Source organism: Strix uralensis, chromosome 4 (genome assembly GCF_047716275.1).
Source record: "Strix uralensis isolate ZFMK-TIS-50842 chromosome 4, bStrUra1, whole genome shotgun sequence".
Classification (NCBI taxonomy): domain Eukaryota; kingdom Metazoa; phylum Chordata; class Aves; order Strigiformes; family Strigidae; genus Strix; species Strix uralensis.
The window spans coordinates 9,526,863-9,547,665 of record NC_133975.1 but is presented as its reverse complement, the minus strand read 5'-3'; the positions used below and the strand labels follow the sequence as shown (position 1 = coordinate 9,547,665).

General features: G+C 36.8%; 1 protein-coding gene across 3 annotated transcripts in view; it reads left to right on the top strand.

The window, feature by feature from the left end:
- LETM1 (leucine zipper and EF-hand containing transmembrane protein 1) overlaps window positions 1-19,410 on the top strand; it is a 31,639-nt gene extending 12,229 nt beyond the window's left edge. For 2 of the 3 annotated variants that reach the window (XM_074865577.1, XM_074865579.1), the window contains exons 4-14: window positions 892-1,035; window positions 2,067-2,204; window positions 5,171-5,374; window positions 5,868-5,987; window positions 6,576-6,707; window positions 7,306-7,485; window positions 8,116-8,268; window positions 11,059-11,193; window positions 11,757-11,944; window positions 13,914-14,070; window positions 15,466-19,410. In XM_074865577.1, coding sequence (XP_074721678.1) covers window positions 892-1,035; window positions 2,067-2,204; window positions 5,171-5,374; window positions 5,868-5,987; window positions 6,576-6,707; window positions 7,306-7,485; window positions 8,116-8,268; window positions 11,059-11,193; window positions 11,757-11,944; window positions 13,914-14,070; window positions 15,466-15,615 — 1,701 coding nt within the window. In that variant the 3' untranslated portion in view covers window positions 15,616-19,410. The remainder of the gene's footprint in view (window positions 1-891; window positions 1,036-2,066; window positions 2,205-5,170; window positions 5,375-5,867; window positions 5,988-6,575; window positions 6,708-7,305; window positions 7,486-8,115; window positions 8,269-11,058; window positions 11,194-11,756; window positions 11,945-13,913; window positions 14,071-15,465) is intronic. The other variant, XM_074865578.1, reaches the window with a different exon arrangement.
- The last annotated feature ends 1,393 nt before the right edge of the window (window positions 19,411-20,803 follow it).

Sequence of the window (20,803 nt, the reverse complement as noted above, 5' to 3'; positions counted from 1 at the left end):
TTTAAGATTTTGGCTGGTTCTATGCGAAGAAAATTATGGTTGAACTTTTACTCATTTTGTATTCTAGCAAAGCAGTCCTAGTGTATGTCTGACCTTCAGTCCTGGTTTAGGAACTGACAGTATTCCCAATAACTAGTTATTTGCTTTGTAAAATGAAGTAGAGTCAAGCAAGATCTGCATTCCCCAATATAAACCAAATTATTAAGCTTCCGACAAGTACTGAAGGATTTGACTGTAGACTGTACAGCCTAATATATACATTTGTGGGTGTACAGAAATCAGAAGGACAATATTTATTTTATGCAGTTCAAGGTTTGGTAACTAATGCATTGGCCTGCTTCAGAGGATTACTGCTCTAGAAAAGCGGTGATTTTAAAAAAAGAGAATCTACCAAGCTGGGCTCATTACCCTGGATTTAAATGTACATTACAATTGTTATAAGGCAGAGGGGGAGGGATCTTCCATTTTATTCTTGATTACTTAGTCCATAGTAGCTCATGCATCTAAGAAGTGGTGGAGCACAAATAAAGATGAATAAAAGAAGTTAAGCAGCTTTAACGACAACAAATGACCACCTCCTGTTTTCAGGTGCTTTTAAGAGGTTTAAATGAGATACTTGTTGAATAATCCTATTGAGACACAGTGAGGCTTTTGAAATACTTTCTATAGTGTTGAAAACTGGTGAAACTCTGGCACTGTGTAGTATATAGCAACTTGAAGAAAAAGATACTAAAACCTGACTTTGTCACATCCTTTTCTGTGTTACTTTAAATTTCCTTTGTAGCAAATATATATATGTGAGCTTAAGTGATAATGTGGATGATCATATCAAGTCTTTTTTAAATAAATACTAAAAAATTTGCTTATCAATATTTTCTTTTTTCCTTCCAGTTTCTTCGAATATGTGCTGATCTTTTCCGCTTGGTCCCTTTCCTAGTTTTTCTTGTTGTCCCGTTTATGGAATTTTTGCTTCCAGTAGCTCTTAAGTTGTTCCCTAATATGCTTCCCTCTACATTTGAGACAAAGTCTAAAAAGGTAAGCAGATCTGAATTTATAATCCAGTAATATGCTTTGAAAAAATTAGAACTTTCCTTGGTAAAGAAAGAAATTAGAAAAATTCTAAAAATCAGAATTACTTTTTTAGTATTAGGGGAATGCTTTTACTTTCTTTGTGTTGTTTTGATGATCTTACTGTTAACATATAATAATGAACCAGTGCCATCCTGGTTTACTTCTTTACGTGTTGAGGTGCTTTAGCTATGAGGGCTGTAAGCTTCTCTTGTCTTTTTTGCTATCCTCATCTCCATTTTCCATGACTTTTACAAAGCAGAAATGAAAGCTATGAAACTTTATTTTTCCAGTTTGTTAAAATAGGCACACTTTGTTTTAACATTTGTAGTTCTTACTCTTGATGCAAGGTTTTTTTGTATGTATACTTAATAGTTAAAATAGCTTCTTATGCATTGTTTTGTTTAAACTTTTTCTTTTAGTTAAATTTTCTTGGAATTATTTAGAGCTTTATAAAGACACACCAAAAAGCCCCCCAAGTTTTCACTTTTAGAGCACAAAAGTTTTACATGAGGTTTGTACGTGGTGAGCTCCCAGTCAGTTACAGATGTAACCAATCATGACTGTATACTTGGATCTAAGTAACCATTAATTTCCAATTCCGTGATAAATTCCTCTTTGTTTGGATGAGATGTAGTGTAAAGATTTCTGTGCTGGATACAGGAGTTGGGCATTACCCAAACCGATTGGTTTCGTGGTTTTTTTTTTTTTTTTTTTTACTAATTCAGAGGGTGCATGTTAGTTTTGGCAGGTGAGGCCACTCATGCTGCACTTCACTCTGTTGCCATTGCATCTCATGCTTCATGGAGCTTTGAGACGATCAACCTATTTTTCAGTGTGATTCGGGGATCTTTGGTAAGAGTGAATGTCTCTTGCGATGTGTGTGTTACAGCAGAAGTTCAGAAGTACTCCACGTAACTTGACTGAGGGCAGAAGTGGTATTTAGCATGCATATTCCTGGAAAGAACTTTTAAAACCAAATATTTTTTTTTTAACAGGAGGAAAGATTGAAGAAAGAATTGAGAGTAAAGCTTGAATTGGCTAAATTCCTTCAAGACACAATTGAGGAGATGGCCTTAAAAAATAAAGCAGCCAAAGGAAATGTTACAAAAGATTTTTCAACATTCTTTCAAAAGGTAAAAATTTAAAAAAATATTCTTTCTACCAAAAAAATAGCTTATTTTGTTTGATCTATGGTAATCATCAGATACCTTTTCTGTTGGATTTGAAGAAGCAGGATGTAATAGTTTTTTTAGGATAAATTTATTTTTTGTGAGTAATACTTCAGTGTGCTGAAGTTTTACTGTTCTTAGCTTTAGTATTCTAGCTGGTACTTTCACTCAGATTCTAGAAGCAGTATATTTCTGCTCATTCACTTCTTGTTCCCTGATTTTGTTAATAAATTAATTCTAACAGATTATGTGTTCAGCGATTATTCATGTAGTTTTCAAACTCTTTTTTTTTGAACATTGGGTATAAAAAATGGGAGAAAGAAGTTCTGTCCTAATTGACTAACATGGGGGAAAAGTAAAAATTTTTTTTCAGATTTAATTCTGCTTATAAAAACAGTTTTTAAATGCACAGTTGGTTTACTGCTGAAATCCTTTTGGATGCTGACTTGAATGTGGTATAATCTGGGGCTTTGCTAGAATGGGAGTGCTGTGTTTGGTGCAAAATTTTTCTATTCAAAAGCAGTTGCTGACATAGAGACTAAATGTCATATATCTGCCTCCTGTGTTGATGGCCTTTAGGTTTGACAGTGTTTCCTTTCACCAAGTTGTAGGTAAAGGTAAGGTATTCCGTGGAGGGATGGAAAATACCTTCTTAAATCTTCTCGGGATAGGATTTATCTCAGGCTGCTCACATTTGTGATTTCTCTTAATTGTGGGACTGTTGAATAAGAGATTAAGCTATCAGCCCCAGGTGCTTTGTTGAAAGTAAGAGTGTAGTACCCTCCTTTGGCGAGAGTATGTATTTGCACAGAAAAAGGCACGTAAGCCTGGGGATTTCAGACCCGGACTCTACAAGTCCTGTCAGCTAGCTTGACCTTTTTCTGCTTGTCAGAGCTGAGAATAAAGTTTTAAAGGGTGGGGTAATAAGATCATGTTGATAGTGCCGCGTAGGTTACCTCAGATAATGATACTGCAAGTTTTGCCAGTTGGTATCTGCTTGCAAAGTCCGTGTACTTTGAAGCTTCTATGCAATCATCTGTTTCTGTTCTTTTTCATCTGCAGAATATTTTCAATGGTTAGTTAGAGCAGTTAGTAGCGGAAGCACTAATGCTGCAGACTCTGGGAGCATGCCACTGCCATGCTTCATGTTTGGAACATTTAATTTTCTTCTGAAAGAACTGCTGCTGAGAATTTACAATTGGCGGTTAATTTCTGTGGAAACAAATGACGTATCACTCCACATTTGCTGGAGGAAGTCCCAAGTTCTTTTGATGACTAAAAAGTTTCAAGCCCGACATTTCTTATGTGTGGGTGTGCTTTTTACAGCTATATATTTCTCATTTGTGCCATGGAGACACTGTGCTAGATAATAAATGTCAGAGGAAGCAGCAGTTTAAATATTTCCCACCTTTTTGCTGTTCTTTTATAGCTGCTTCTGCGTGAAGTATGATGCGGCAAGAACCGTTGATTATAGGCTTAAGATGTTTGCTGAGAAATTCCAGAGTTTATCTATGTTGCTTTGTAGTTAGTGATGTACTAGAAAGTTTCAGCTTGTACCCTCAAGAAACATATGCTTGGCTCTGCCAAAATTCAGCTTTAAACAAGGAAGAAAATACTTTCTGTATTTTTAAAGTTCTGGTTTGGCTCCTGTAGTGAAGGAGCTGGTGAAGTGGAACAATAAGGCCTTTGAACTTTATTTCTCTGGGTTGTGTTGCAAAGAAACCAAGTATCCTGGAGGTTAATGGGCTCAAGACCATCTTGTCTTCCAAATTTTTATCTTTTCCTGTATGCAGTAGCTGTTCACTAAAAGATTTGAGTTGGCAAGTAAAACAGGTAGGCATAATAAATCAGGCTGTATAGGTAATATTAGGTTTTCAGACTGTACTTGATGTCACTTTGTTTTCTTTACAAGGCTTAAAAAAATGTGGAGGAGTTAGGAGAAGTGTTTTTTGGATATCTATGTACTTAACTGTTTAGACTGAAGGTGTTAAGTGACTGGGAGTACTTCATTGTTAAGTTCTGCAGGTTTTGGAGTCAGTAATATCACTAATAAGCACGATGATATACTTAAAATAGAAAAATCAACATTTATACAGGTGATGTTTTACTATGACCTGATGAGACTAGGGAATGATTTTTTTTCTACTTTGAACTGCTATTTCTGCTTCCAGTATTTGGATTTAATTACTATAAAGTGCCATTTGGCAACACATTACTTAAAAGCTTAACTTTGCATTGTAAAAGCAGTTACGTAAAACCTTCCATCAAGGAGCATGCAGAGTCCTTTCCCAAATAGCGGTTCATGCTTTGTAATAGCTTCAAGTATAAGTGCATTTGCATTGAGGTGCCACGGAACAGCTAGGAACTGGAAGCAAAACATTATTGTAACAAATGTGGTTGTGGAAAGAATGTAGGTAGGTAAATGTCCAAATCTGTGTTTCATAGGGACACCAGTGTTGTAAAATTTTTGTCATTGAGCATACTTCTCACTTTATCTTCACAGGGTGATGCTTTTGATGTGATTTTGTGTTTAGTAAGTATGGTACCAGAAAGAATACTTGCCGGTGTGACTTCTGTAGCAACTATTTATTTACTCTGGTATTTTTTTTTTTTTTGAGGTGTCTCATGGCAGTGCCAACTCAGATGCATCTGTGTACTAATGAGCAGGTCTAACTTCTGGTTTTGTTAGTTCAATCTTAAGTATATTATGTAATGATGTTGGAAACTATCAACACCATCAATTCGTTTGCCTTTTATAGTGAATAACTTGTCTTTTTAAAAATTTCTTTCATATCTTCCTTTTGGCCTAGTTCCTATCCCAGAATTGATGCAAAGTACTTGATAAATCAGGAGAATATTTTTATTCAAAATAACACCCAGTCATAACATTTGCCTTGCAAAGCTTTGTGTGTGTTTGTTTTTTCTTACAGATAAGGGAAACTGGTGAAAGACCCAGTAATGAGGAGATCTTAAGGTTCTCTAAACTGTTTGAAGATGAGTTGACTCTGGACAATCTAACCAGGCCTCAGTTGGTGGCACTTTGTAAATTGTTGGAACTTCAGTCAATTGGGACAAATAACTTTCTCCGCTTCCAGCTGACTATGAGGTTGAGAAGCATAAAAGCAGATGACAAAGTGAGTCATTCTAAATATGCACTGGTTAATAATTTTGACATGTAAGAGTAATGAGTGTGTGTGGAGATATATATATGTCTTTCTAGGCATTTTCCTTTTTTGTCTTAATTGTCTTATTTTTGAGCTAACTTAGAAAGAAAAGGCTTGAAGAGCTTAAAATCAGAAATGTCCTTATTTGTAAAGAAAAGCTGACCTTTTTTTATCTACATTAATTGCAATGAAAGTAATTATGTTGCAAAGAAAAGCATTTCTATGAAACTGCAATTTATAAGGGAGGTGATAGAAATATTAATTTAGAGAGAGATTGACATTACCATTATGAAACTGTTCAGACTACAGTATAATGTTCACTGTTTAAAAAGCAAAGTCTGTTTTGTGTTATCACAGCAGCCTCTAGTGGCCGTTGTAAAAATAAGGACTTTGGGTATGCATTGATGATGGTTCTTCAGTTTTGAGCTGTTACATATTAAAGTTTATTTTATGCTTTGTGCAGCTGATCGCTGAAGAAGGAGTTGATAGCCTGACTGTTAAAGAACTGCAGGCAGCTTGTCGTGCCAGAGGTATGAGAGCTCTTGGTGTGACAGAAGAGCGTCTCAAGGAACAGCTTAAACAGGTATGTTTTTCCAAGACTGAATACAGAGAGCTAACTTCAGTTGCTAGCTCTGATTTTTGTTATGATTCTGAGAAGTAATTTTGATTCTGTTCTCATTAAAGGCTTGGCTAAAACAGTCTTCTCCTTAACAAGCTTTTTAAAATATGTAGTAGCAGTGGGTTTCCGGCTTTTGACTGGGCATGATGTTCTGATGATGCAAATAGATACTTAGACTTAAACATATCCAAAATATGTTTGCGATTTTGGCAGTTGGTCTTGTTAATTATTTGTATTACTCTGAAAAGAACTTTTCTGCAAGTAGATCAGTTCGTCTTTTGATGTTGCCTGGTTTAGAGGAAGGTGCACGTTAAACAACACTTTTTCAAATATCCATTCAATACTTCTTGAAATACTTCTTCAAACAAAATACTTTTACAGCAGTTGCATTGAAATATAAGAAATTCTTAGCTGCTTATAGCCTGTAGTTCCTGTGCTACAATATTGACTGATAAGTAGTGGTAAAAAAATTAGTATGTACTTTTTTGTGTATGCTTGACTTGAAAAAAAATCCAAAAGTTGAAAATTTGTTTTATGTATTGCATTTTATAGTGGTTAGATCTGCACCTGAACCAGGAAATCCCTACTTCATTGCTTATTTTATCCAGAGCCATGTACCTTCCAGATACCCTTTCTCCAGCTGATCAGCTCAAAACAACACTTCAGACACTACCAGAGAGTGTTGTAAGTATTGATATCCATAGTCTGTAACCAGCTTTCAGTATCACTGAAAATCTGTTCAGAGAAGTAGATGTTCTTCATGGTTCCTTTCTTTCCTTGAAAAGCTAAACCATGGATAGGTTTAAGTGACCTTCAAACACAGAAATTGGCTAACATGTGGAGGCGTCTGAGAATTAAGCAAATAAAAGGCAATATTTCATTGCATGATGGTAGACAGTAATAGCATAAGAAGACTTGGAATACACTTTTTACTTACATAAAACAATCTATGCTCCGGACAATATAAAAACATTAATACGTGAAAATGTTGATGTTGTGTAGAGAGAGAAATAATCTGAGTAGATTATTGGTGGTTTTGAGAGAAAGAGCATGAAGAACATATATGATTTCAGGGTGCAAAGTTCTCACTTTAAAAGAAAGACGATCATCTCTTTCTGAGAAATGCAAAAATAGGGTAACTTTAGGGGGTTTTAACTATATTAATTAGCATACCTGTACTACCTATCTCAATAAGGATATATAAACTTCGTACGTTATGTGGACATAGATATATCTATATACACATATGTAGACCTTAATAGACTTCTTACATTATTTTTAGGCCAAAGAGGCTCAAGTCAAAGTGGCAGAAGTTGAAGGTGAAAAAGTAGATAACAAAGCACGACTGGAAGCAACACTTCAGGAAGAGGAAGCCATCAGAAAAGAAAATGAAGAAAAAGAGATGGAAAGATTGTCTGAAGCTGCAGAGAAAGCCAAAGAAACCCTTCAAGTTGCAGCCATGGTAAATTCTGCTCTCAACTATTGAGAAATAAATGTCATTGATGTAAAAACTAGCATGTTGTGGGTTACTGCCTCTGCTCTGGGTGTTGCCTGTAAGAAACTGGACTTTAAATCCACACGTGGAAGATGTGGGAGAATATTAAAATAGACTGCAACACAGAAGGGCTCAAGTGTGAAACATAAAAGATTGTCTCAGTCTTATATATCTTTGATTTCTCTTTCCTCTTAATTAGAGTAATAAGAGAAGCTTTTTATTCCTCTAGCAAAGGTGGTGGTTTTATTTGTTTTTTGATTTCCCCAACCCCATACTTTAAATGTTCTTATCTTTGGCTCTTTCTATTTGTCATTAACCTGATAATGTCATTGTATAGTACTTGACTATAAAAGCTGCTGACCTGCTTTACTGGTGAATTAAGCCACAGGAGCTTATGGGCATAGTTCATTAAGTGCAAGTGGGCTTTTTATGTGAAACCACTCAATATGTTGCAGTTTTTTAATGTTATCTTCTCATTAAAATGTCTGTGTCTACTTTGACTTCTCAAAATAGAAACAGTTGCCATTCTTCACTAATGCTAATACAGATAATGTTATCTTTGTTTTAATTAAAACTTCATCGGCCTTTCAAATTTAGGAGGTGGAATCAGCAGTAGATCTTGAAGCAGCTGCTCTGCAAGTTAAAAAAAGTCAGGTGGCTATGGATACTGAACAAGAACTGGCAAGGGCAGATATGGAAATTCACTCGGAGACACTGAAAGATACAGCACCAGTATTGGAAGGCATTAAGGTAATCTGCATAACTGTACATTTTTAGACTTCTTAATGTAAAGATTCAAAACATTCATGTAAGAGTGATAAGTCGCCTGGCTGTCCTTCAGTTTTAACTCTCTCGCCACATTCTGTAAGTTAAAACCAGCTAATTAGTAGATTGCAAATTCTTAAGCACCAATGAAGACATTGAAATCAGCACAACACATCTCTGAGTATCTCCTTTAGCTCTCTGTGTTATTGAAACCAACATGCCTATTTTTGAGTGGGCATTTGCACTGGCTGTAGACATAATGGATCTGTGCATGTTTAATCTGTGTATAATTAACACATGAGGTGGGAGAAGGCATGAGTGAGTAAAGATGAGTGTTCCCTTCTTTTGAGGGGTGTAGCTAAGACCAAAGGCTTAAGTAAGGAACTAGCTTTGGACTAGACTGTACTAGATTTGTATTGACTACTTCTAAAGTGATATGGGCAGTGTATGTACACTATAAAAACTTTTTAGTGTCTTGCACTATTTCTCCAGTATGTTGTTGAATGTACTTTATACCACCGTTAAAGTAATAGGTTAATTTCTAGGATTAGCGTGCTTTGTTATTATTGGAGCATGCTTTGTTACAGTCAGAGCGTGCTGTTTTTAATTTGCTACCCGGCTGGCCTGTAGCTTCTGGATTCTCCTCCTTGCCCTTATTGAAGATAGGAGTGACATCTGCTTTTTTCCAGTCCTCAGGAATCTTCCCTGATGACCATGTCCTTTCAAAGATAATGGAGAGTGTCCTCTCAATGACATTAAACAACTCCCTCAGCACTTGTGGTTGTATCCCATTAGGTCTCATGGACTGTGTGTGTTCAGTTTGTTTAAGTGTTCTCTAACCTGATCCTCCTCCATTCATGGTAGATCTTCCTTGCTCCAGACTTCTCCCTTGGTCTCAAAGACCTGGGATTCCTGAAGGCCGGTCTTATCAGTAAAGATTGAGGAAGACATTGACCACCTCTGCCTTTTCCATGTCCTTTTCCACCAGATTCCTTGTCCCATTCAGTAGCAGGCCCGCGTTTTCTCTTGTCTTCCTTTTGCTCCTGGTATACTCGTAGAAGCCCTTCTTGTTGCCCTTCACATCCTTCACCAGATTTAACTCCAGGTGGGCTTTGGCTTTCCTGAACCCATCAGTGCCTGCTGGGACAGTGTCTCTGTATTCTTCCTGGGTCACCTGTCCCTGCTTCCATCTCTTGTGTGATTCTTTTTCATGTTTCAGTTGTACCTTGAGGGTTTTTTTTGTAGATGAGCACTTTATTCATGAAATTTGATGTCAGGATTTTTCTCAGTCCCAGTGTTACTTTGCAGAATAACAACAATAATTTTAAATGGATGTTTTAAGTAGAAAAAATTTTTCAATTTTCCTGGACAGCATCATTATCTACCTGCCACTATTATAACACTGTTTACTTTAGAATGCTGCCAAGAAGGTTTTAATGGTAATAACAAAATGCAACTAATCCACGTTGAAATGCGTTGTTGTGTGATGAGTTACCTGACTTGGCTGACTGTGTAACTGGGTGCATGATAGTGCAGCCATGAGGAATGCCGTGGGGGGGAGGCAGGCAAGGCTGGGATGATCTCATTTGGCAACACCAAGGATGTGTGATGTCGCAGCTGGCTTACGTGGCCACATGTGGCACAGCATTTACATTGCGGCCTGCCACGCCACCAGCACCGCGAGAATGTATGACAACATGCCACAAGTAGGACTTCTTCAACAGCCCTTACTGATAGGAGAAAACAGGAAGTAAAGATAGCGTGACATTTCTTAACTGAGGTTACAGTGTGGCCTGTCCCCTAAAGATGCTTCCAAAGATTTTAAACACCGTGGAATACGTTCTTGCCCCTTAGAGGAGAAATGTAAGACTGCCAGTTTCTTGAAGAAGACTGATTTTATTTGACGCAGAGGAATTTATTTTAAAACTGAGTTGCTTTTTTTTTTTTTTCCTAAGGTGAACTATAGATACTGTATTAAAATCAGAAGTGAGGTTGATGCCTAGATGTTAACAGTACTCTGAAACTCTTTCAGAGTCGGTGAAGGGGCTGGATGCCTAGTTTGTGAACTGTTCTGTAGTCGTTTCTTCAAAGTATATCATCGTTCTGCTCTGTGTTTCTGGCAGCCTTGTTTCCACATGTCTTTCTATACTATACTTACGTGGCTGTTCAGAGTTTAGCCATTCAGAATAAAAGCTGGTGTCTGGGTAAGATTAATATACTAACTGTAGCTAGTATTAAGGGATTTCAGAATTTTTAGTGAACCATCTTGAAGTCTTTAAGTATTCAGTTGGAGGTTAGATTTTCAGGCTCAGCTTTTCAAGAGACAGGTAAACTTCACAAACTGTGGATGTTCGTCTTCATTCTCACAAAGGTTGTTGAAGATAACTTTGCTCCAGCTCAACTTCCTGAAATTTGCTCTGCATTTTTATCTTTCCTGTACATAGTGAATCGTTTCTCAGTTGTTTGGATTTTTCACCCAGGAAAGAAGGAAGTAAAACATTCTTCAATGAGACAATAAAGTACAGAATTTCAAATAGCCAAAATCTGCATAATGAATCACGTTAGCTGTACTAGCGGACTTAAAAAATACGTACCATAGCAAACTAATTGCCTTAGCATTTCAGATCTTTGCATCAGACTCAAAATGGCTATGACAATTATTAACTCTGAACATGGAAAAATAATATTGAGTCTGTCTTGTCTGGTAAAAGACACGAAATTGTTGAGGAAAATCACAAATGTGTCTTACTAATTTCTATATATTTTCTGTTACAGGGTGAGGAAATCACTAAGGAGGAGATTGACATGCTGAGTGATGCTTGCACCAAGCTGCAGGAACAGAAAAAATCTCTAACAAAGGAAAAGGAGGAGCTCGAGGAATTGAAGGGTGATATCCAGGAGTATAGTGAGGTGAAGAATGGGGCATGGAAGTTCTTTTTTTATTTCTGTTCGTGTTTCATTTTAGCAGATGATCCACAAATTTAAATACTATCTTGCTTGGATGTCTGTTAGCCTGTAGTTGGGTGAATGAACTTTGTACGGGACAATGCAGAGCCTCATTTGTGTAACGTGTTTATAAAGCCTAGTTAAAATCATTGGAGTAGTTCCCACCAGATGTGAATCCTGTTCCTGCTCTTATTCCCAGGGTGACTAGACTAACAGGTGCTAACTGCTGCATGCTGCAGTTCATTCTTACCAAGCATAGATGTCAGTATTGCAAATACTTCCAAGTTAAGTCAAATGAATCTTACCAATCTTATGAAAGGTGTAGAAAATCACATTTAAGGGGTGCATGAAAAAGGCAGCAGTGTTAGAATTTATTGTTCTAATTCCAGTTTGGCTTTATATGTTTATACATTTGCATTTCATTTGCTAATGGTTCCTGTCTTCAAATGCTAGTCAAGATCAGTACTATCTGTTGTTGAGCATTCACACTGACAAAAGCTTTTCTCTCTCTTGACCTTTTCTTTTAGGATTTGCAAGAGATAAAAGAGCTCTCTAAAACCGGCCAGGAAGAGTCAGTGGAAGAGTCAAAGGCAAGCAAGCGATTGACCAAGAGGGTGAACCGAATGATTGGTCGGATAGACAAAATTATTAATGAATTAGAGACAAATCAAAAGGTGGTGGATATAAAGCTGGATGGTGGTGATAGTCCTGCTGGGTAAGTGACTTGAGATCATTGAATGTGTCTCTGACTGTTCATCATCAGTCTTGTTTTGTCTGATGCGTGATTAGAAAAGAATTAGCAAATAAGTTGTTGTTTAGAATGTTAAGATAATTTATTTTAAAAATTGACAGAATTGTGCTGTAGACTTTCTCCCTTCTAAGGTGTGTTAAATATGGTTGAAACGAGGAAGGAAAAAAGCAGATATAATTCCCCATATGCTGAGGAGTCCTGGTGGGGTTCTGAAAGTCAAAGCAGTATCTTACCATCTTGTTCACTCCTCTAGCACTAACGGTGGTGCGGGTGAAATCATGGCCTTTAGTCATGCTCCTCACGCAGTAGGTTTGCCCCGTGTCATTGATTGAAAAGGTGCGCAACAGCATGGTAAGCATATCCGTGCTTGTTCTTTAGTAGTGAAGATGTCAGTGAGGAAAAAAAATTGCAATAACGTCTATTCTGTCTCTGGAGAGAAATGGTCTAATGGAAGTAAGGAGATAATTTTACGTGGTCCCTTGCAGAAAATTTGCTTCTTCTCAACTTTAAGACACTTGCAGATTTTCAAAGAAAGATCTTCCTTCATAGTTTCATTGCAAATTCATTTATCAACTTCTCCAGGTCTTAATGTTGCTGGAGAGTCTTTCAGGCAATCATATGTTGAACTGTCATATGTTGCATACTACAGGCACTGAAATACCTAAAAACTGTGACTGTAGTTCTCACAGTTTCTGGTTATGAATGCTGTTTTAATCTAGTTTATGCTTGCACCATTTTGTGTGATTCATTAAGAGAACTTCCCAGCTCCCATAGAGCATAACCTAAACAGAAATAAAGATTCTGCTTTTGTTGCTTCTGAACTTTGTTTTTTCCAGCCCCCAGGGCAAACAGTCATTTGTTTCAAATTTTGTGTAATAAGATTAAGGTGGCCATATAAATGGTGCTATAGAGAATTGTTGATCAAAGCCATCCGGATTTCTAAATTAAAAATACAATATAGAATCTGCTTGTACTGAATGTAATTATGCTTTATGCAATGGATGGTTTTGTGGATAATTTTGTGGGTGATTACGTATGACTGAAAATTACTAGTTTAAATATTGCTTAATTGTCAAAGGCTTGTTTTTTAACCTTCAAGTTGGTGCATCAAGAGTCCTGGAAATGACACAAGTCCAGGACGTGTAGTGGCAGCTTGAGAAATGCTCCTTGAATAAAAGTCAGTCTGCCCAGAGGTTAGGGCCAGGTGTGGAGCTGGGACTACACTGGTAAAGCCCTTCTGTTTAATATTTGTTGGATTCACTGTCTCCTGCATTTCAGCTTGACCTGTGCTGGAAGATGGTTCTTCAAACTAACAAAACTACATAGGCAAGCAGAGGCTTTAGGCTGCAAAAGACAGACAACTTCAGCTTTGTGAGATCAGTAAGCAGACAGTGGAAACATCTGAAATCTGCTAGTCACAATGTCAAGTTTAGTCCTTTCTTCTACAAAGTCTCTTCCTTGATACGCACAGTGAAGCCTGTTTTAACAAAACAGCTAAATTGCTAAAGCGATTAGTTCCCAGCTTTTGTTTTCCTGTGACTTTCATTAATTTTGTGTAGGCCAGCCTCTCTAAATCTGAAAGGATGACAGGTGCATGGCACTGCATCTTTGGCAAATTGGGCCGGGGGGCAAAGGGCATTAGATACACAGTCTGGGAAGCACAGAAACTGTGTTAAAATTTTTCAAATGCTACTGGATACCTGTATTTGTGAAATAAAGCACATGAAAACCAAAAGCGTGATATTCAATGGTAAGATAAAGATTCATTTGAAATCTGCTTGCTGATCAATAACTCATTTCTGCTTTTTGCATTCTGTTCAGGATTATAAATAAATAGTTTTTAATGCTTTTACAAATGACCTGCAATGTAGTGACTTTCAGTACTATATTTTGTCAACTTTACTCCTTTGGAGTAACTGCTTGCCATGCACAGATTGTGCTTCCTCTTCAGGGAGAATCTCATCAGTATTGCTGAGCTAATTAATGCGATGAAACAAATTCAGAAGATTCCAGAGGAGAAGCTAACTAGGATTGCAGAGGCACTAGATGAAAACAAGGATGGCAAAATTGATATAGATAATGTTGTTAAGGTAAGTCTGTAGATTACTTAAAGAAAATAAGGCTAGCCATCCCTCAAACATTGTACCTGTTTCAACTTAAATTCATATTTCTGTCTTTTGCAAGAGTCTTTACTTGAAGCCAGTGAGGTTTTTGGTAATGTATTGTAAATAGATCTTATAATACATATTAGCATCTTCAGAATTTGTATGGCTGTTTTTGATGGGGGGGGATAAAAAATCTTTATCCTGTGTCTGTTACCCATGTTACCCTTTAAAGTTGTAGGTTTTCCTGTATGCCTATGTCAAGTTTTGTAAAATATGGTAGTTTCATTGTGCTGCTTATGAATGGGAGGGAGCATGGGAAGGAGCATTAGAACAAGTACTTTAGGAATACCACTATTAGCCAAAGTCTTGACATAATGTGTATAGATACACTTTTATGTTAACACAAGATAATGGCTTCTCTTGTCTACTTGCATACCTTAGATATTTAACTGAGACCTGTATTTCCTATGCTTGAAAGACATCAGACAATCAGTTGTCCCTTAGGTCCATTGTAAATGACCTGTGTTCTTGGCCTAATTTGTCCTGTTTTCTCATTTTGCAGAACATTTTCAGGTTTTCCCAGCATTGCTCCTTCATTTTCTTGTTTCTTTTTTACTTGGTAAATTTAGAGATGTCCTGAAACTTACTTCCTTGCAAGTAATTTTCCTACTCAGTACAGAAATAGCACTTAAACTATGGCTGAAAATACAGTATCAGCCTTTTGAAACACATTTCCTCTCTACTGAAGTTGTCCCAGTGGTGATTGCCTTCCCTGTTGCTCTAAACAGCCATTGTACATTTAGCAACACAGGTCAAATGTACCTCTGAATTCTGCATATAATGCAGAATAATTCTAGGAACTTGAGGAACTATGCCAAGAATATATTTGTACAAAAAGCTATATAAAGGAATTTGGAATCACCTGCTAAATTATTTTTTAATTTTGCTTTCTGAAAGGCCTCCCCGCCTCTACTTTTCAGTTTTTGTAAATTTGTGCCTATTTAGTACAGTAGGTCTTTTTGATAAAATTAAACCTACAAATTAAGTATTGTCTTAAGTACTATTTCAACAAGTACTGAATCTGAGCTTTCCATCGGAACAGATATAATAAACGGGTGTGTTTTACTAACGTTTTAAAATGTGAATCTTTGTGCTGAGGTCAAAAGTTCTAGATCATTCGCTTTAAGTTTTAGCTATTTTTTTTAATAATCTGGATATGTTTTAGGCCCTAGTTGTGCTTTGAACTTGTGTTTTGTATAAGAAGAAATGCTGTTTTTCTTAAACATGAGAGAACTTTTTTTTTGTCTGAACAAAATTTATGATATGAAAATGCCTGAATCGTGTAAAAAGTAAATGCTGTCTCAATTTCATTTTATGTAGGTAGTAGAACTGATTGACAAAGAAGATATTGATATTGGCACCAGTCAGGTTGCTGAGATTATGGCACTGCTTCAAAAAGAAGAAAAACTGGAAGAAAAAGAGAAAGCAAAGGAAAAGCATGATAAAGAAGCTGTGGAAGTAAAGAATTAAGCTTCAGAATCTGAAGCTAATCCTAATTGTAACCAAAACCTTGTATATCTCTCTGTGTCTAATAGCTACATATTACTTGAGCTTTGTGATTATGGGAAGTGTTTTGAGCTGATTCTAGTAATAAATCGTAGATATGTTTTCTGACAATATGGAATGAAATTTCTGTTCATCAGAGAAGTAATTTACTGTCATTCCATACAGATGAAAACAAAATATGCTTCTTTAGCGGTGCTCCTGCCCACAAAATCATGTATTTGCACTCGTTGTTGTGGTACAGTGATCCATTAAACTTGCAAGTTTACTGTATAAATTAAGTGTATCTATCATGGAAAAATGTTTCTCATTTATTTTCTTTCATCATTATGTGAGGCCCAGCCTTGCTCTGCCTCTACCTTTTAGCTTCTTCAGAATTTAATACAAATTTTCCCTTCTGTCACAATATTACACATTTTGTAACGTGAAGATTCTGTGGCTTCAGTAGTAGCTCTTTAAATTGAGTTTTATTTAACCTAAGTATCACTAAGCTGTTGCCTCACTGACAGAGAATGTGGCATTCTAATCACTTTTATGAATTCATGATTATTATTTTTTTCTGTTGAAGGGGAAATCAGATTTTTTTTCCCCTAGAATGGAAACTTGCCATGAAGTTTGCTTCTTATGGGTGCCTTAAATTTCTTAAGACTAAGGAGTAGAGGATGTTGCTTCTACTCAAAATTCCATGAATTACTAAAGCATTGGAATCACAAGAGCCTTTAAAATAGTTTCAGAACACAATCTGTCACACAGTAAAGTAAGTTAAAGTGTTCGTCTAAATAGCAAAATGAAAATAATTGTAAGGGGAAAACATCAATTGTGATCTTTTTGCATAGATTTTTTACAAATGCAATTATTTTTGCATGTTTGTTTCATCTGATAATTATTTACACCATAACTAGTTCTCTTACCTCTCAATTTTCATCTCAGGTATAAAATCACTAACCAGGTATAGTCAAAGTACATAAATACTTTCATCTCATAGCCTTGCTTACTGTGCAGTCAAGTCATGTCTGGTATTGCCAGTGCTTTGATTACATCATTGGCTTTCTAATTAATTGCTTATAGTTACTGTCTTTAACTGTGTGATTAAATACTGACAGTAGGCCACGGTTTACTCATTAGTGTCTGTCCTTAATAGTAATTTTTTAAGTTTGAAAACTAAAATACCAATGCTGGGATGTTCCATAATTCCTGGTAGCCTGAATTTTCCACTCTTAAAATCTGTTATGAAGTGTGACTTGAACCAGCAGGGTTGTGGTTTGTTTTTCTATTTTAATTTTATTTTGCACCCAGTATTCTAAAATATATGAACGTTCTTGATTTTATGTACACTATAGGGAGCACATCTTACAATGGCGCTGTACACAGTGATATTGAGGTGGGCAGTTAGTACTTAATGCTTTTTAGTCATAGTTGCATATTTTTGTAGAAAATGTTGACTCCCAAGCATATTTCAACATAATTCCATGTTCAGTATTTATCTAGATTGACTAAATTATTTGTAAAAACTTATCTGAAGTTAGTGGAACAAAAGAAGTTTTGACAATCTCATGGCTTGCATGATGGACCATTGTATTTAGTTGTTTCCAAAGCAAGATGTACAGTAAGATGTACAGTACAATTCTAGAAAAAGGGTCAGTGTGTAATTCAAGTATTGAGTTCATATTCTGTACAGTTTGCAAAGAAAGCTGCTTACAGTAAGATCCTCCTGAGAATTACTGTAATTGTATCTGAAGTGTAAAATTGCTGTGACAAAGCTGAAATTTCAAATCAGTATGATCTTTGTAGTTAATATGTCCCTAAACAAAGGGGGCTGTTCTCTTCCTTGTAAATTGAACTTAACTTGGAGATTTCAGCATGAAAGTCAGTTTGTAGATTTTGAAGATAAGACTTCACTAGGTCCTTTTTTAGTCCAAAACTTATCTTGGATGAAAATGCAAGAGTGAAACTAATTTCAAAAAAACTCAATTTAAAAACTTGTTTTTACATTGTGTAATTTACAATTAGAATTAATGGGCTTTGAAGTATGATACGTTTTACAATTGCATATCTTCAAATTGAAAGGAGTGTATAACAGTCTTACTTGACATTCCTGAAACATGATAAAGATACTCTAAAATTGTCAGCCACCTTCTATGGAATATCAAAACCTAAGAATTGTATGCACTTGAATGCATGTGATTTTAAAATGGAAGTAGCAGAAAAAGCTGTTTTCAGAGATTTGTTGATTAAAGTTTTACGGAGCTTTAACTGTCCTTACAGTAAATTATCTGATTGTAGTATTGGGGAGTTCAAGACACTTTGCTGTTCTTCTTCTGTGTTTACTGTTCACTTAAATTTTCTGTGGATTAAATAAGGGAGCCAAAAATAGTTGATTTTTTTATGAAGAACGTCCTGATTAAAATAATCAATAGATTTATTAAACATTTTTAGCTCTTGGACTTGTTTGAAATTTGGCATATTGTGAAATTTTAACAGATTACATAAAATACATTTAAATGGCAATCACAAATGGCAGTTTTCCCCTGTTACGTAAAGCGTTTCAAGGATGTACACGTCAACCATAGCAAAGCATTTTCATGGGAAATACCTTCCTTCTGATGTTGAAAGTAAGCAAACCCAGGACAGCTGGACTTGAACAACACATGTTCTGCAAGCTTAAAAAGATAAGGAAGCCCTCGGTGATTCACATTTACCCATGTTTGAGCCTTCCCAAGCAGCTCTGTCCAGGCACTACAGACAATTCCAGCAAATCGGTGGCTCGCGGACGGACTAGCTTCAGATAACATGCTTTGTTGTCTTCCGTGTTGACCAAAAAAACCAGGAGCTGCAGTACTTTCAGAGAAAGGATGACTTCCGAGTGTACAGTCAGACTTATTCCTGAATGAATATTTAATCAGGAAATGTAAAATATTTGTTTAAATAATTAAAGGATATGTGAGATCTCGGTGACCTTGTGACTTACACAGGCCAAGCCTTTAAGCTCAGAGTTAGGTAATCGGTGAGACCGTTACAGTTGTTTCGGATTCAAATAAGATCAGATTTTGATTATAAACTATTCAGAGGAAAAAGTGTAAAACATATAAAAAGCCTTTAAAAAAATCAGTTTAGCAATAGGGTTGAGAAGTAAAGTAGGATGTCATTTTTTCCCCTTCAAAACAAGCAGGTCAAAAGACCTATTTTATTGAAAAATTTGTTTCCATTTCACATTAGCTCAAAAGATGTTTTTTACTGAGATTTTTGTCACTGACTGCATGCTGTGAGAATAAATCTGCTTGCAAGTTATGTACCAGAACGCTGATTTAAGAGGTAGTTTGTCAGCAGGACTGCATGCAGGTAGAGAATATTCTCTTGACAGGATAACACCTTACACTTACGTAGGCTTTGTCTGGGAGAAAAAGTAACATCTTTTATACAACTCCAAAATACTTCTTGTAACTTTATATCTATGTACCTTGCTAATTATTTAAACTTTAGCTACTTCAGCATGTATTTGAATACTTTTAAATTCTTTATATCAAATTATTGGGTATATTTCATTAAGAGGAATCCCATATTCTGTTCTTTGTATGTATTCCAAGTTCTGCTTTTCAGTTGAAGAATTTCAGCCCGTGTTATTATAAATTTAAGTCAAAAATTATTTGTCTGTGCTCTGAGCATACTGGTCCTGTGTTTGCCATAATGCAGTATAAATTTTTAAGTTAATTGGAGCTTGTGTCCTTTGTTTAGTTATAATAAATGTATCATTTTGAAACCTAATCTCTCCCATTATTTTTCTGTTGCTTTTGATTATTTAGTGTTAATTTGTCACTGTTCAGATGAGATGCCAGTCACAGAGCTGGACACTGATGGTCTGAGTATTGTAACTGAAATGTTTGGGGTGGAAGAGGGCAAGTGATGGATGAATCTTTAAACTGGGGGGTGGGGTGGGATTTGAGGGATGTTCGTTCTTGCAGAAATTCTCTTGACGTGTGTGGGACTGCTTGCCTGGTGCAGTGAACTGCTAAACCATTCCTTCTAACTACTAGGTATGAAAGTGGGGAACAGCGAGTGTACTCTTACTACAAGGAACTAATGGAAAGGTTGACATCTATTCCAAATAGAAATAAATCTCCTTAGGAAGGATCCATGTTTGGGCTTTGTCCAAGTCAGGGGAGAAAATACATCTGAAATGATTCCAGAGATTGATTATTTTATGCCATGCTGTGCCCCTCACCCCTGATTTTGCAAAATTGTATGTATTCCTCTTCAATCCAGATATTCTTCACAAAGTTCGTCTCAGCATACAGCAGACTTCTAAGTCTTGGGCATTTCCCAACAATATGCTTTTTCAATTAAAAGGTGCTAAATGATTTATTGTTACCTCTCTTCCTGAAGCCTTGGCAGCCTAGGTGGGAACGCAGAGAGAGCCTGAGCCAGCAAGGTGTCCTGTGCGTGTCTGGTCCAAAGAAGGGCAACGAAGCTGGTGCAGGGTCTGGAGCACATGTCGTACGAGGAGCGGCTGAGGGAACTGGGGTTGTTTAGTCTGGAGAAGAGGAGGCTGAGGGGAGACCTCATTGCCCTCTACAACTACCTGAAAGGAGGGTGCAGAGAGCTGGGGATGAGCCTCTTTAACCAAGTAACAAGTGATAGGACAAGAGGGAATGGCCTCAAGTTGCACCAGGGAAGGTTTAGACTGGATATTAGGAAGCATTTCTTTACAGAACGGGTCGTTAGGCGTTGGAATGGGCTGCCCAGGGAGGTGGTGGAGTCCCCATCCCTGGAGGTGTTTAAGAGTAGGGTCGACATAGCGCTGAGGGATCTGGTGTATCACAGAATCGTCTAGGCTGGAAAAGACCTTGAAGATCATCCAGTCCAACCATTAACCTAACATTGACAGTTCCCAACTACACCGTATCCCTATGTACCTCTGTGATTCTGGTCCCTTGGAAATAACCGATCTAGCTCAAACATAATTTGTACTGCTGCTCTTTCGGAAGCTTCAGCGCTTGTCTTGGCCCAGCTGTGGTTGGCGCTTACAGAAATGCATAGCAAAGAAGATCCAGACCCAATAGATGTGGAGGTCCTGTTGCACCAGCCTCTTGACTAAAGTAGTCTCCTGGCTGCTTTCGAACAGGATTTGGGAATGTGCAAACATTGGATCTACTTTCTA